Here is a 17,159-nt window from a genome sequence, read left to right as displayed (position 1 = left end):
ACCAAGGGTGGTTTGCACGTTAACTACCGGGCCAATTTTTACAATTCTGACCACTGTACCTTTATGAGGTCATAACTCTGGAACGCTTTCATGGATCCTGGTGATTCTGACATTGTTTTCTCGTGACATATTGTACTTCATGTTAGTGGTAAAATTGCATTCAAATAACTTGCGTTTATTTGTGAAAAAAACGGAAATTTGGCGAAAATTTTGAAAATTTCGCAATTTTCCAACTTTGAATTTTTATGCCCTTAAATCACAGCGATACGGCACACAAAAAACTTAATACATAACATTTCCCACATGTTTACTTTACATCAGCACAATTTTGCAACCAAAATTTTTTTTTGCTAGGAAGTTATAAGGGTTAAAAATTGACCAGCGATTTCTCATTTTTGCAACACCATTTTATTTTTAGGGACCACTTCACATTTGAAGCCACTTTGAGGGGTCTATATGATAGAAAATACCCAAAAGTGACACCATTCTAAAAACTGCACCCCTCAAGGTGCTTAAAACCACATTCAAGAAGTTTATTAACCCTTTAGGTGCGTCACAGGAATTTTTTGAATATTAAAAAAAAAAATGAACATTTAACTTTTTTTCACAAAAAAAATACTTCAGGTTCAATTTTCTTTATTTTACCAAGGGTAACAGGAGAAATTGGACTGCAAAAGTTATTGTGCAATTTGTCCTGACTACGCTGATACCTGATATGTGGGGGGGAACCACTGTTTCGGCGCATGGCAGAGCTCAGAATGGAAGGAGCGCCGTTTGACTTTTTCAATGCAAAATTGGCTGGAATTCAGATCGGACGCCATGTCACGTTTGGCGAGCCCCTGATGTACCTAAACAGTGGAAACCCCCCCAAGTGACCCCATTTTGGAAACTAGACCCCCCAAGGAACTTATCTAGATATGTGGTGAGAACTTTGAACCCACAAGGGCTTCACAGAAGTTTATAACGTACAGCGGTACAATTAAAAAATCATATTTTTTCCACAAAAATGATCTTTTCACCCACAATTTTTATTTTTCCAAGGGTAACAGGACCCTAAAAGTTATTGTGCAATTTGTCCTGAGTACGCTGATACCCCATATGTGGGTGTAAATGACTATTTGGGCGCATAGCAGAGCTCGGAAGGGAAGCAGCGCCATTTGACGTTTTTGGCTAGAATTGAGATCGGACACCATGTCGCGATTGGAAAACCCCTGATGTACCAAAACAGTGGAAACCCCCCACAAATGACACCATTTTGGAATCTAGACCCCCCAAGGAACTTATCTAGATGTGTGGTGAGAACTTTGAACCCCCAAGGGCTTCACAGAAGTTTATAACGTACAGCAGTACAATTAAAAAATCATATTTTTTCCACAAAAATGATCTTTTCACCCTCAATTCTTATTTTTCCAAAAGTAACAGGACCCTAAAAGATATTGTGCAATTTATCCTGAGTACGCTGATACCCCACATGTGGGTGTAAACCACTATTTGGGCGTATGGCAGAGCTCGGAAGGGAAGCAGCGCCATTTGACGTTTTTGGCTGGAATTGAGATCGGACACCATGTCGCATTAGGAAAGCCCCTGATGTACCAAAACAGTAGAAACCCCCCACAAATGACACCATTTTGGAAACTAGACCCCCCAAGGAACTTATCTAGATGTGTGGTGAGCACTTTGAACCCCCCAGTGCTTCACTGAAGTTTATAACGTCCGGGCGTGAAAATAAAAAAATCGTATTTTTTCCACAAACATGATCTTTTAGTCCCCATTTTTTTATTTTCCCAAGGGTAACAGGAGAAATTGGACTCCAAAAGTTGTTGTCCAATTTGTCCTGAGTACGCTGATACCTCATATGTGGGAGAAAACTACTGTATGGGCACACGTCGGGGCTCGGAAGGGAAGTAGTGACGTTTTGGAATGCAGACTTTGATGGAATGGTCTGCGGGTGTCATGTTGCGTTTGGAGAGCCCCTGATGTACCTAAACAGTGGAAACCCCCCACAAGTGACCCCATTTTGGAAACTAGACCCCCTAATGAACTTATCTAGATGTGTGGTGAGCACTTTGAACCCCCCAGTGCTTCACAGAAGTTTATAACGACCGGGCGTGAAAATAAAAATATCGTATTTTTTCAACAAACATCATCTTTTAGTCCCCATTTTTTTTATTTTCCCAAGGGTAACAGGAGAAATTGGACCCCAAAAGTTGTTGTCCAATTTGTCCTGAGTAAGCTGATATCTCATATGTGGGAGAAAACTACTGTATGGGCACACGTCGGGGCTCGGAAGGGAAGTAGTGATGTTTTGGAATGCAGACTTTGATGGATTGGTATGCGGGTGTCATGTGCGTTTGGAGAGCCCCTGATGTACCTAAACTATTGAAACTCCCCACAAGTGACCCCATTTTGGAAACTAGACCCCCCACGGAGCTTATCTAGATGTGTGGAGAGCACTTTGAACCCCCAAGTGCTTCACAGAAGTTTATAACTCCTGGGCGTGAAAATAAAAAAAAACATTTTTTTCCGCAAAATTATATTTTTGCCCCCAATTTTTTATTTTCCTAAGGGTAACAGGAGAAATTGGACCCCAAAAGTTGTTTTGTAATTTGTCCTGAGTAGGCTGATACCCTACATGTGGGGGTAAAACACTGTTTGGGCACATGGCAGAGCTTGGAAGGGAAGGAGCACCATTTGACTTTTTCAACGCAGAATTGGCTGGAATTGAGATCAGACGCCATGTTGCCTTTGGAGAGCACCTGATGTGCCCAAACAGTGGAAACCCCCAATTATAACTCCAACCCTAACCTCAACACACCCCTAACCCTAATCTGAGCCCTATCCCTAACCCTAACCCTAGCCCTAGCCCTAACCCTAGCCCTAACCCTACCCTAACCCTAACCCTAGCGGGAAAATGGAAATAAATACATTTTCTTTTAGTTTTATTATTTTTCTCTAACTAAGGGGGTGATAACGGGGGGTTTGATTTACGATTTATGGCGGTTTTTATGTTTGGCAGCTGTCGCACGCTAAAAGACGCTTTTTATTGTAAAAATAGTTTTTGCATCACCACATATTGTGAGCTATAATTTTTCCATATTTTGACCCACCGAGTCATGTGAGGTCTTATTTTTTGCGGGACGAGTTGTCGTTTTTATTGGTACCATTTTCGGGCACGTGACATTTTTTGATCGCTTTTTATTCCGATTTTTGGGATGCAGAATGAACAAAAACCAGCTTTTCATGAATTTCTTTTGGGGGGTGCGTTTACACCGTTCCGCGTGCGGTAAAATTGATAACGCGTTTTTATTCTTCGGGTCAGTACGGTTACAGCGATACCTCATTTAGGTCGTTTTTTTATGTTTTGTCGGTTTTTTGCAATGAAAACAATTTTATATAAAAAATAATTATTTTTGTATCGCTTTATTCTGCGAGCTATAACTTTTTTATTTTTTTGCGGATGATGCTGTATGGTGGCTCGTTTTTTGCGGGACAAGATGACGTTTTCAGCGGTACCATGGATATTTATATGCGTCTTTTTGATCACGCGTTATTGCACTTTTTGTTCGGTGGTATGATAATAAATCATTATTTTTTGCTTCGTTTTTTATTTTTATTTTTTAAGGGGTTCGCTAAAGGGGTTAACTAATGGGACAGTTTTATAGGGCAGGTCATTACGGACGCGGCGATACCAAATATGTGTACTTTTATTGTTTTGTTTTTTTTTTATTTTCAAAAAATGGATTTATTGGGGAATATTTTTTTTTTTTTTAACTAATTTATTTAGCGATTTTTTTTAAATTATTTTTAACACTTTTTTTTTTTTACTTTATTACCTTGTCCCAGGTGGGACATCACTGTCCTGTGACAGATCGCTGATCTGTCACATCACAGATCACTGTGACAGATCAGCGATCTGTCACAGGCACTGCTGCAGACTTCCTCATGCCTGCGCTTTGCAGGCACTGAGGAAGCCAGCTTCCTCAGGCCCCCGACGCCATCTTGGATTCGGGGGCCTGGAGGAAGGGAGTCCCCCGTAGCAGCGCTGCACATTGCGCTGCCGTGGGGGGCTCAGGGAAGCACGGAGGGAGCCCCCTCCCTGCCGATGCTTCCCTTTAACCCCCGGTACACCGCGATCGCGTTTGATCGCGGTGTGCAAGGGGTTAACGTGTCGGGGGCGGTCCGTGACCGCCCCTGACACATTGTGCCGGGTGTCAGCTATGATAATTAGCTGACACTCGGCCGCGATCAGCGGCGCTCACCACGTGGGCGCCGCTGATCGCGATGACGTAATATTCCGTCCATGGTAATTAGGTCCATGGTCACATGGACGGAATATTACGTCAATTGTAGGTAAGGGGTTAATAGTGGTCAGTGTGTTAGCTGCAGCCGTCGGGCGATCATGTGTGCCTACTACTAAAGAGAATGAATATTCACTGCTCTCCACTCCCATGGGCGTGGAGAGCAGTGACTATTCATTTCTTTAATAAGAGTCACACATGAGCACTCAGCTGCTGCAGGAGCCAACTGTTGCGGCTGCTGTGCTCACTATTAAAGATCAATGAAAATTCACTGCTCCTCACACCCATTCTCTTTAGTAAGCGTCACACTTGGTTGCCCAGCTGCAGCAGGAACAGGCGGCTGCAGTTGTGTGACCGCTGCTAAAGAGAAATTAATATTCATTGCTCCCCATGTCCATTGTCCCTCCCACCTCTCGGCACCGACTTCAGTGCACAGAGGTGGGAAGAACATGGAGAGCAGTGAATATTCATTTCTCTTTAGCAGTAGGCACAGAGTTAGCCGCAGCAGCTGGCTCCTGCTTGCTGTGAAATGCTTGTCCTCCTCATCTACAACCACAGCAGGTACATCCAGACTAAGACACCCCCCCACATTTCCTCCAAATTTTTGGAGGAAAAAAGTGCGTCTTCTAGTCCGAAAAATACGGTATCTGATTTATTTGAAGCCTATAGCAACATGCAAGCATATCTGCCAAAATAAATGAACACTTTATTGTGAAGCTAGCAGGTTGTACAATATTACATTCAGATACCTTTCTCAGAAGTCCCGCATGAACATTGATGAGCTCATTGTGTTTTTCTTTCAATTTATTGTATCTCGCTTCGGTTGCCTGAACTTTTTCTGAAAGCAAAAAAAGGGAAAAATTGTAGAGAAGTGCGAATGGTCTCAGAATCGCAATAGCTTTACCACAGCAAAACAATCCATCCCACCAAGGACAACATCTGCAAGGAGTTTGTATGTTCTCCCCATGTTTGCGTGAGTTTCCTCCCACGCTCCAAGGATATACTGATAGGGAATCTAGATTGTGAGCCCCAATGGAGACAGTGTTTGTTGATAATGTTTGTAAAGCGCTGTGGAATTAATGGCGCTATATAAGTGAGTAAAAAAAAAATTGTAGAAACATCTGCTTTGCATTTATGTTTTATTCTAAGCTAGTGGGTAACATTTCTCATTACTGGCATTTGAAAACTCTCAGAGAATAATGACACCGGCACATAAAAGTTTGCCATCTCCAGAGGGGCGTGGTCTGCATCGCTTGTGGGGAGGACGTGTGTTGCTGTTGCTCCCGCTGCCAGCCACGAAGTGAGCCCTATTTTGACCCCAACGGGGGTGTCTGTGTGCCCCCCGGAGAGAGCTGGACCAGGAGAGAGTGGTGGGGAATGCGTGGAGGAAACCGCGGCTCTCTGGGAGGAGAGCGGCCGCGGGGAACGGGTCTTGGCGCCGGAGGTGGACAGGCGCCATCTTTGCTGCGTTTTCCTGTTTCTTCCTGAGCGGCGTGGGCCAGAAGACTGCGGAGAGCCGTTGGAGGGGGTGGAGGGCCGCGGCCTATGCTGGAAGAGAGACCGCTGACCGCTACAGGAAGGAAGGAGAAGGTCTGCTTACCGGAGGAGAGGGAGGTGAGCTGGACGCAGGAGCCTGGCTGGTGATCAGAGGGTGGCCGCAGTGCTGGGTGCTCCTGGTGGCTGGGACGGGCGCTCCTGCTGTATATAGTGACTGAGGGTTTGGGGGTACTGCTCCCCCTTTCCAGAGACGCTAAGACCGGCCTGATCCCATACCACAGCAGTGAGAAACACTATATATAGGGCACCATATCAGGGCCTTATTTACTAATGCCAGCTCTCCACCTTTTAAGACGCATGAGGTCATCTACACCTATGAACGTGCATTAATAGACTTTCCCTAAATGCACGAGGAGTGATTTAAATGCACGCTTTAATTCAACATTATGGTCAAATCTAATAAAGAGCGTGCAAAACCGTAGGATACTGGGGTGCATCAGGGCAGGCAAAGCGATATGGAGAAATTTTTGAAAAATAAACCTGGGTCGGCTAGGCCCACACCAAAAAAACTACATACAAATGCTGAGGTAGAGGAACGGGTCGAGGACTCTGACTCAAGTGAAGATATCTCAGGCAGCGACATTACCCACTCAGACTCTGGGAAGTTCTCTAGATCAGTATTTAAAAAACTTCTGACCCAAGCATTAAAACCTTTGGTTACGGAGATATCTGGTATGAGAGCTGATCTGTCACATATTGGTAAGAGAGTGGAGTCCCTTGAAGCATCTCAGTCCTCTCTCATTAGCCACTCTAATGCCATGAGGGACCATTTGGACTACCACAGAGCACAGCTTAATAACTCTCTTCTGGCCTTGGAAAATCAAGAGAACAGAAGCCGCAGAAAAAATATAAGGATTAAAGGATTGCCTGAAAGTGTTTCTGCAGAAATACTGGAAAAATCCACAAAAGAAATCTTTGCCCTCCTAATTCCGCAAGAAAAATGCGACCAAATTGTAATTGAGAGGGTCCATAGATCGCTCAGACCCAGGCCTAAGCCCTCTGAACCCCCGAGGGATGTGATCTGCGTCTTGTTGAGTTATGTGGACACCAATGTTATTTTGTCTGCTTCAAGGGATGTTAAAAATCTCGCCTACGAAGGATCTGCCATACAACTCTACCAGGACATTGCGCCGTCGACCCTTGCAAAGAGAAGAATCCTGAGAACCTTATTGGAAATACTACGCTCGCGTAAAATTCTCTATAAATGGCTGTTTCCGTTTGGAATATCGGTAAATGGAGACGGCAAACAAGTAACAGTGAGAAGTCCCGAAGACTTAAGCAAAATATGGGACACTTTTGACATTGCTTCTATTGATATTCCTTCATGGCTACCTTTGGATATGGATCTTCGCACACCTCCTCCTATCAACGCTTATACAGGAGGTCAGGGGGATTGGGCCTCAGTGAAGAGACGCATGCCCCCTAAGCGAGGGAAATCTGGGGCAAGAAAAGAGATGCCCCCCTGAATTTTGTTTTATTGGGTCTAGTCGCATTTTCTTACATTCGGACCCAGTAGTTTTGGTTTAACTTTGCAATGTTTTGGATCACTTTAGTTTGCCTTGATTGGCACCTGCCTATGTGTTGACGCTTTCATTTAATTGCCGTACAAGCTAACATGTGCTACTCGTGTGTTGGGGATGTGATTCCCTGCTCTGTCATAGGGGGCATGTTGGTCCCCCTGCTCCTGCCGCAGGCAGGTAGTTGGTTATTGTTATCTATTGGTTACTGTTATTTTACCTTGCATTTTGTATTTTTTGTGGTCTGTCGGCATGGGACACTATCATTCATTTTTTCTTCTTTTGCTACATCTAATTTACTATGGGTGACAAGGAAAAATTTGCCACTATAGTAGTGGCTTCATATAATGTAAAGGGGCTACGCTCCCAGTGTAAGAGAAATCAGGTATTGAACCTTCTGCATGCAAAAAAGGCTAGTGTGATCTTTCTACAGGAGACACATTTTAAAGCGGGGAGAGTACCAGACATGTCCAGATCTCGTTATCCGACCTGGTATCATAGTACAGGTGGGTCGGCATCTAGAGGAGTGAGTATTGCTATTAAAAAAAATGTTCCTTTTGTCTTGCATGATTGCCTTTCGGATTCTGAAGGAAGGTATATTATACTGAAGGGCCTTATTGCTAACACCAAAGTTACCTTATGTAACTTATATGCCCCAAACAAGAATTAGATTGGATGGCTGTGCAGGACAATGAATACCTTAAAACTATTTACTGAAGGTTTATTGCTGATGGGGGGAGATTTTAACGTGCCACTTAATCCATCTTTGGATACTTCCACGGGCAAGTCTACCCTTTCTCAAAGGGCACTGAGAAAATTACACCTTTCTTTTCAAGAATTACACTTGATACACCCCTGGAGGACACACTCTCCTTCGGGTAGAGACTACACTTTTTATTCCCATCCGTGTAGCAGCTATCATAGAATTGACTATATATTGACACAAACAACTAACCTCTCATTAGTCAAAAATGCGACCATAGACGCTATCACACTATCGGACCATGCTCCTATTTTTCTCGACATGGGCATAGAAACCCTTCCGCGACCAGCCAGGTCTTGGTCGCTTAATGAGACATTAGATTCAGATTCCCACATTACGAGACTGACTGACACTCTGGAATTCTTTTTCCAGACAAATCTGCACTCTGGCCCATCCATACCTGTGGCGTGGGAGTCACAAAGCAGTAATGAGGGGAGAATTTATAGCTTTGAGTTCCCATCTCAAAAAAGAAAGGACAAAACAGGTTGTGTCTATTTTGCACCAAAATTAATTCCTTAGAAAGTTTGCATAAGAGATCTCAAGTAACTAAGACACTAACTGAACTGACGGACCTAAGAAATTCGCTAAAACATCTTTTAAATATCCAATCGGCCAAAACCTATATGAGATGTAAACAGAGGTTCTATCTCCATGGCAATAAAAGCAGCAAGCTTATGTCTTCATTGCTTAAAAAGCAGCAAGAAAGGACGTTTATTAGGCAACTCAAAACTCTAGATGGCTCCTCAATTTTCGAGACCGCTGATATTGCTGAGGAGTTTAGATCCTTTTATGACAGCTTATATAATCTAAGCATACCAGATAGTATGCAAGACCCAATAAAAGCTATAGAAAAAATTAGAGAGTTCCTGACTCCACTAGTTTTACCTAAAATAACCCCGGAAGGCCAAACTTTGTTAACTGCTCCGGTTACCCCTAAAGAAATTTTGGATACGCTTTCCACCATTCCAAATGGAAAGGCCCCAGGCCCGGATGGTCTCCCCATTATATATTATAAAAAGTTTATAAAATCACTCTTACCTCAATTTGTGACCTTGTTTAATTCCTATTTGAAAGGTCAGCTTCCCCCTAAGCAATCACTGGAGGCATATATTACAGTTCTCCAGAAGGAGGGTAAGGACCCAAACTTGTGCGCCAGCTATAGACCAATTTCATTACTTAATGCGGACATAAAACTGTGGGCTAAAATACTAGCGGGTAGAATAAGCAACTTTTTACCCAAGTTGATTCATGCGGATCAGGCGGGCTTTGTGAGGGGTAGGGAAGGGAAAGATAACTCCACTAGGGTCATACAGTCTATAATGTTTGCCAAAACCCGGCAGGTCCCCTTGGTACTCTTGTCAACGGATGCCGAGAAGGCTTTTGACAGAGTGTGCTGGAGATTCATGGAGCAAGTGTTAATTAAATTCGGTTTTCCTACTCAATATATAACAGCAGTCCTCTCTCTCTACTCCCAACTGACGGCCAGGGTCAGGATACATGGCACCCTATCAAAAAGTCTGGAGATTCACAATGGGACTAGGCAGGGATGCCCTCTGTCCCCATCTTTGTTCATTTTGGTTATAGAAACTTTGATACAAAGCATCAGACAAGAACAACGCATAAAGGGGGTCGTCGGTGGGCCCGGGGACATTTAAAACGCTAGTTTTCGCAGATGATTTGCTTTTCCTCATATCCAACCCATCTCAGGCATTCCCGATCATCCTCCGAATTTCTCAACAGTTTGGCTCCCTTTCCAATTTTAAAATTAACCTAGCCAAATCTGAAGCGTTAAATATCACTCTCCCTCATTCCCAACTTTCCATTCTTCGTACGCAGACTCCCTTCTCTTGGGCTAATGGCTCTATTAAATACTTAGGAATATTCATAACTAGGGACCCCACTAACTTATTTCAAAGTAATTTCATACCCTTATTGAAGAAAGTTACCAATCTGATGCATAAATATAACCTACCCACTTTATCTTGGTTGGGTCGCATCAACGTGTTTAAGGCATATATTATGCCCACCATTTTGTATGCCATGAATATGGTACAGATTCAGATACCCCTGACCTTTTTTGGGTCATTAAAGTCACTAATAGAAAATTTATCTGGAAATCTAAACCGGCTAGGTTGCCTTATAGGCTTCTTACTTACCCAGTCTCCTCTGGTGGATTGGGAGTTCCAGACCCCCTGGTATATTATAGGGCAATCCACCTTGGCAGATGGTTAAAGGTAGTGTCTTTCACTGAGGGTGGGGAGGGAGCTTGTGTCGACCTGGCTTTGCTGGGCCCGAGGGGTTTGCCTTATCTATGGACTAGGGCTAAACCACCGGTTACTCTTAGACTGGATGAGATAACTTCTACTACATTACGTATCAAAAGATTGATGTTGGGGGAATTACCGGAGGACACTTTTCCTTCGACATTAACGCCGATTAGCTCAATACCGTTTTTATTGGATTCTGATTTTCAGGATCCTTATAATCTGTGGTTTACCCTCCCTAGAGATACATTGAATAGCTTTTACGGTAATAAAATATTACAGGGAGGAGTTTGGCCATCAAATGCAATGAGTCAACCAACTAATTAGCACATTCGACGTACGCTTCTACAGTTTAGGAAGAAATTCCCGACCAAATCGAACTGGTCCTGGTTAGATATTATGATCAAACTCCCGCTTCCACGGCTAAAAATCCTGTCTCGTATTTATTCACATCTGATCTCTCCGGGAGTACATTTTAAACCCTCATTTATTTACTCCTGGGAAATGGAACTTAATACTACGTTCACAGAGAAACAAGTATCTAGAATGCTATCTAGTGCACGGGGATTCTCCAGGTGTGTTCTTTTACAAGAAAATTCTTATAAAATATTGACCAGGTGGCATTGGACTCCCGCGAGGCTCTTTCAGAGGGGTCTTGCTGATAATGATGCTTGTTGGAGATGCCTCAACCCTGGAGGACATCATACACACATATTTTGGGATTGTCCCAAATTGAGACATTTTTGGGACGGTGTCGAGCTAGTTCTCAAGAAATTACAGTTAATAAAGACCAATCTCAGGGCTACGGAGGTTCTGCTTTCGTGCCCATCAAAGGATTTCTTACCAAAAAAACATGGCCTACTCCCATTGATGCTAAGTGCTGCAAAACAACTGATAGCTGTTCATTGGAAAGATGTCGCTCCCCCCACATTGGAGGAGTGGCATGGTAAGATAAATCAGATTTCCCGTCGGGAGGAGCTGTCTAGCTGGGAGGTCTTCAACCACAAATCTTATGTATTGACCTGGGCCCCGTGGACTAGATATCTGGGAGATAATCCTCGAGGCGAGAGATCGGATAATACATGAATCTTACTTAGACCTGATGGCCTTGATTTTGGGGTAGCTGGTTCCAAGGTTACTTATAACACTGTTCACCTACTCTATTCTTATAATACACTCATTTATTGCTAGTGTCGATGCCGACGACTGCTTTGTGTTGATGTTACTGTTTGCTATTATGTATCCCTCTTTTCCCTTCCCTTCTTCTTCCTTTTTCCCACCAACTTTCCCCCCCCCCCCCCCTTGTTTTTCCCTCCTTTTTTTTTTTTTTTTTTTTTTTTTTTTTAACACCTTGGACCGACATCTAAGCAATCTTTAACCATCTGTATTTGTAAAACGATGTTCTGTCTTATGGTGTGGTTTAAACTTGTAAATAAAGAATTTAAAAAAAAATAAAAGTTTGCCATCTCCAACAGAAATTTTAAAAACCTACAGTGTAAAACTAGCATTCTGGATAAAGAACTCAATGCAAAACTTCTCTCCTAAACCTTTATAAATATGTAGGTGTACTGAAGGTACAATAATATAGTTTCTGAAAATTCCAAATGGAGTGAAACGGGAAAATACAAAAAGCCATTCAGCAATGGCTTTTTGAGCGTAGAGAGTAGTAAGAAAAAAAATATTATAAAAAAAATATTGGTTTCTCTCATCAGAAACGGAGACCAGTGACATATTTTTTTTAATCGATGGGCCCGTGTGAGGGCTGTTTTTTTAGTGATGCCATTCTGGGGAACACATGAAGTTTTCATTTGTTGCATTTTTGTGTGGGAGCTCCGTCAATCCAAGAAACGTCAATTTGGGCATTTTGATTTATTTTGTTCGCTTTACAATGGTTATCATAAGGGTTAAACAATTTTATATTTCCATATATCAGACTATTGCGAACACAACGATAAATATTCTTATTTTGCAAAGGATTTTATTTTTGGATGGGGAAACTAGGGCGATTTGAATTTTAGGTTCTCTCAAATATTTTGTGTTTTATCAGCATAACCAAGTTTATAATTTGGTATACAAGTACTTTTTAGTAAATTATACCAACACGAAAAAAAAACATGTCATACAACATCACTACAGTGATATAAAAAAGGGGCAAGTGAAACCAAGAAAACAAAAGTTTTAAATGGAGGGGTAGGGAAGAGGCCCATGAAAAACGATAAAGCGGGGACCAGAGTTGATACAGATATAAGTAGCAAATCATATAATTAACCAAAGGACAGACTGTCATTTGACAAATTTGAGGATATAGGATGGAACGCACTCAGTCTTCTTGCAAGGTGCTGGTGCAATGGACTAATTTGGACAGAAATATGCAGTTTGTATGAGAATTTGACCATATTGGACTTTACTAGAATGGCATATCCATGTAGTATGTCTGAACGCAGGAAAAGTCCATTATAAAATATTAATAGGCAGAGGTGAAACATTAGGAATTTCCAAAAAGACCTATACGGGAATTTCAGCGATTGAATGGTAGCAGCCTGATCATAGGATGAAAGGTTGGGGGATTTAAGGAAAACATTACATTTATGTAATCTCGCAGTACAGCTTGGTAAGGGTGCATCCAAGCATTGGTTAATTGCTTATGCAGGAGACACGAAACATGCGTGTATGAAAAACCGTACCATACTCCATATAGACGGAAAAAGAAAATCTCCATCGTACTCACATTTTAAGAAACACCTGTCTTATTTTCTGGAGTGCCATTACAATGATGTTGACCAACCACTGGGGAACAATTTGAAAAACATTTTCTGTTGAGTTAGGTTTTTGAGCTGATTTATACTAAAATTGGCATGCTGATTCCAAAAATGTAGTCAGTTTTTTTCTATCACGTCAAGTTTTTCCTCCTCAACTTACCTGCCATAGAAGCACAATTGCACTGATTTCTGTAATAAGACTTGTTATCTGAGTACAATTCGATTCATATAGAGCTACGTGGCAACTTGTAAGAGTAGTCACAACTGAGAGTGTGGTGAGAGGTGTGTACAGCTCCCAATACGTCATAATTATCAATATCTTTACACAAAAAATGTATCATAGTAGGAATAAATAGGATTTGTGATAGCTTTTCTCTTTACATTGGGCGCTTAGTTGTAATTTATATATCTTATGATTTTTTTCTTTGTTAGTTTTCAAAGCTTGTAACTTTCCATCTCAGTGTTTTATTTACTTATGTACATATTTCCTTTGTTTCAGATCATGTCTGCTCCTTCTTCCTCTCGTCGTAAATGCCCAAACAACCCTGACTCCTTCTGCTATATTTGTGGTGTTTTCACCATTCCAGTTCAAAGGGCAAACATCAGTGCATTTGTCAAACAAGCATATTTTGCATATTTTAAAGTAAAACTCGGTGATCAAGATAAGCCATGGGCCCCTCACATAGTGTGCAAGCAGTGTGTCGAGAGTTTACAGATGTGGACCAAAGGAACACGTGAAAAGTTGGCATTTGGTATCCCCATGGTGTGGAGAGAGCAAAAAAGTCATTCCACAGACTGTTACTTCTGTTTAGTGAAAACATCAGGATTTAACAGGAAAAATAAAAGTAAAATAGAATATCCAAATCTACCGTCAGCTATCAGACCAATGCCTCATTCAGCTGAAATTCCAGTGCCAGTTTTCGAACAGCTACCATCTCTAGAAGTTCTGAGTGATGTTGACGAACACAGTGACAGCAATGATGCAGAATTTGAAAGTCACAAGAATTCAGTTCGTAAGGGATTTGATCAGCACGAGTTAAATGATTTAGCACGTGAATTGGGCTTATCAAAAAAAGCTTCAGAATTACTAGCATCAAGGCTGAATGAGAAACAGTTACTTGAACAAGGAGCGAAGGTATCATACTATTTCGTACTAGAGAAAGTACATTTTTGCAGTACTTTCGGTGTGACAGCGGTTTTGTGTTTTGCCATAATATTCCTGGTTTACTACAAGAATTAGGGCTTTCAATGTACAATCCAAATGAATGGCGACTGTTTATTGATAGCTCAAAGCAGAGTCTTAAGTGTGTCCTTCTACACAATGGCAATTTGGTGCAGTCCCTATTGGGCATTCTGTCTCTCTTCGTGAAGAACATGGAGATGTAAAGAGTTATTGAGTTATTGAAATATCACACACACAATTGGATCATCTGTGTTGACCTTAAAATGGTTTGCTTCCTTCTTGGTCAGAAACGTGGGTACACAAAGTATCCCTGCTTTCTCTGTATGTGGGATAGCAGAGCTCGAGAAAAGCATTGGGTTGAGTCGAATTGGCCTCCAAGATCTGGTCTTAAACCTGGAGATCCTAACATTCTACATCAGCCACTTGTTGACAGGAAGAATATACTATTCCGACCTCTGCACATAAAACTAGGTCTCATGAAGCAATTTGTAAAAGCATTGCCAACTGACGGCGACTGTTTTAAGTACATCATGTTGGCACTTCCTGGACTGTCCATTGAAAAAAAAAATCAAGGCTGGTGTGTTTGATGGTCCACAAATTCGACAGCTCATCAAAGATGAACATTTCGGGGGCGTGGCCTAGTGCACGATGTGAGAGGACGTGCAGAGGAGCTCTCCTGCCACAATCTCCCTGATTATAGCTATTTGCAGTGCCGCCGAACGCTGAAATTCCCCCACGGAGTGTGCAGAAACCTGGGGAGTAGCAGGGAGTAGAGTGCGGTCGGGTGGAGAAGAGCCCCGCAGCAGGATGACGCGCAGGAGACAGAAGGAGCTGGCAGCATAAACGAAAAAATGGCTGACAGCAATTCCTTGATCCAAGAGAGGCACATTCAAAGTCCAAAGACCCAGTTGGACACAAAATCCAAGTAATGAAGAACAGCATCTCATCCAGGTGAAGAATATATAAACATTTAATGTGTCATGGCACAATAAATGTTTATATATTCTTCACCTGGATGAGATGCTGTTCTTCTTCATTAGAAGGAGCTGGCAGCGTCTGGAAATGCTCAGGCCCAAGATGGCGCCGAGGCTGCAGAGGAGGCGGCAAGGGCGAGCGCGGCATATCAGAGGAAGATGGAGGTGATCGCTCGGCTGGAACGCTTTGCAAGGTCAGAGGAGGCTGCTAATGAGCGGTCAGAGGCTGAAGGGGAGAGACCTGACCCAGGACATGTCCCTGGGACACAGCAGGAAGGAGGGGGCCAGCCACAGAGTGGTGGGGTGGAATGGAGATCCCCTGAGGTGGCTGCATGTACTGGCCAGCTTGAGCAGCCGGACACACTGGATGTAGCAGAGCCGACGCTCAAGGACATATTCTCTGTGGTAATGTACAACAAATCTGCCCTTGCAGCTCTGAATGGTCGTGTGGATGATTTAAAGGGGGAGATGGCTGCGATTAACGCTGCAGTGCGCAAAGTTGAACAGAGAGTGGAGGTGGTGGAAGAACGTGTGGGAAGTGCGGAGGACCAGGTTAATGAACTGTTGAAAAGGGAAAAGAAGTATATGCAACGTATAGCTGAGCTGGAATTTAAAACTGATGATTTGGAGAACCGCTCCCGCAGGAGTAACTTGAGGATTGTGGGGGTGCCAGAAAAAGCAGAGGGCAATAATCCCACTGAGTACATTGAGTCATGGTTGAAGAATACTGTGGGAGGGGATAGCCTTACCAAAATGTTTTCTGTTGAAAGAGCGCATCGGGTGCCCACCAGACCCCTGCCCCCAGGATCAGCTCCAAGAGTCATTTTGGCTAAAGTTTTGAATTATAGAGACAGAGACACTCTGCTGAGGAAAGCCAGGACCCATGCGGAACTTACCATAGATGGCAATCGCATCTCCATTTACCCAGATTATTCTGCAGCAGTCCAGAAGCTCCGGATGACGTTTGGAGAAGTTAAAAGAAGACTACGAGACATAGATGTGCGCTACTCGATGATCTACCCAGCTAAACTGAGAGTCGCAGCTTTGGACCGGGTGCACTTTTTTCAGAACCCAGAGGAGGCGACACTCTGGCTTGACTCTAATATACAAAATATCAGAGCGGGACGGACCCGTTGAAGCATACTCTGAGGGATGTTGAAACAGTGACTGTGATTTAGTTTGAAATTATTAAGTTAATGGTCATCTTTGAGATGAAGCAATGCCATGTTGGTTTAAGAAGGTTGTGTTCGGCGGCGCAACGCTTATTGCAGTTGGATTAATGTGAACGGGAGGGTAGTTGGAATACAGAGCTTGTATCGTTAGGCTGTTAAAACGCCCTACTGGTTCTCAAATAGAGAGGGAGAGAGAATTATCAGCTTAAAGGCTGTGGGAGACAACTAATTTTTTGGGAGGGGGAGGGGGAGGGAGGGGAGTTTATTCCAGTTGGGAAGTTGAGAAAGGGGGTAGAGGTGGGGAGGTGGTGGGGAGGGATGGGGGGGGGGGGGGGAGGATCGAGATTCTACCTATAACGTGTCTAATGTTTGGGATTGCAACATATTATGGGGGACAGAATTAAGATTCTAAGCTGGAACGTTAGGGGTCTCGCTAACACTTCAAAACGGGTTGCAATTTTACAATATCTGCTGAAGCTGAGGCCCTCAGTGATTTGCCTCCAAGAGACACACCTGGTAGAGGATAAAGTCGCAATGCTACAAAAAAGATGGGTGAGGAAGGCTTATCACTCGACGTATTCGGCCTATGCAAGGGGAGTGTCGGTGTTAATCCACAATTCTACTCCATACGAAGAAGTGGAGGCTATAATAGATAGGGACGGGGCAATACGT

At 43.0% G+C, this 17,159-nt stretch overlaps 1 protein-coding gene across 1 annotated transcript in view; it reads right to left on the bottom strand.

Moving 5' to 3' along the window:
- Window positions 1–17,159, bottom strand: part of HIP1R (huntingtin interacting protein 1 related) — a 209,194-nt gene that overhangs the window by 46,269 nt on the left and 145,766 nt on the right. Inside the window, exon 15 of the mRNA XM_073586048.1 lies at window positions 5,048–5,136. Within this exon, the coding sequence (XP_073442149.1) occupies window positions 5,048–5,136 (89 nt within the window). The remainder of the gene's footprint in view (window positions 1–5,047; window positions 5,137–17,159) is intronic.

The sequence above is a fragment of the Dendrobates tinctorius genome, unplaced genomic scaffold (genome assembly GCF_039654945.1).
Source record: "Dendrobates tinctorius isolate UK_male_01 unplaced genomic scaffold, ASM3965494v1 ptg000090l, whole genome shotgun sequence".
NCBI lineage: Eukaryota > Metazoa > Chordata > Amphibia > Anura > Dendrobatidae > Dendrobates > Dendrobates tinctorius.
This window is presented reverse-complemented; position numbering and strand designations above follow the sequence as displayed.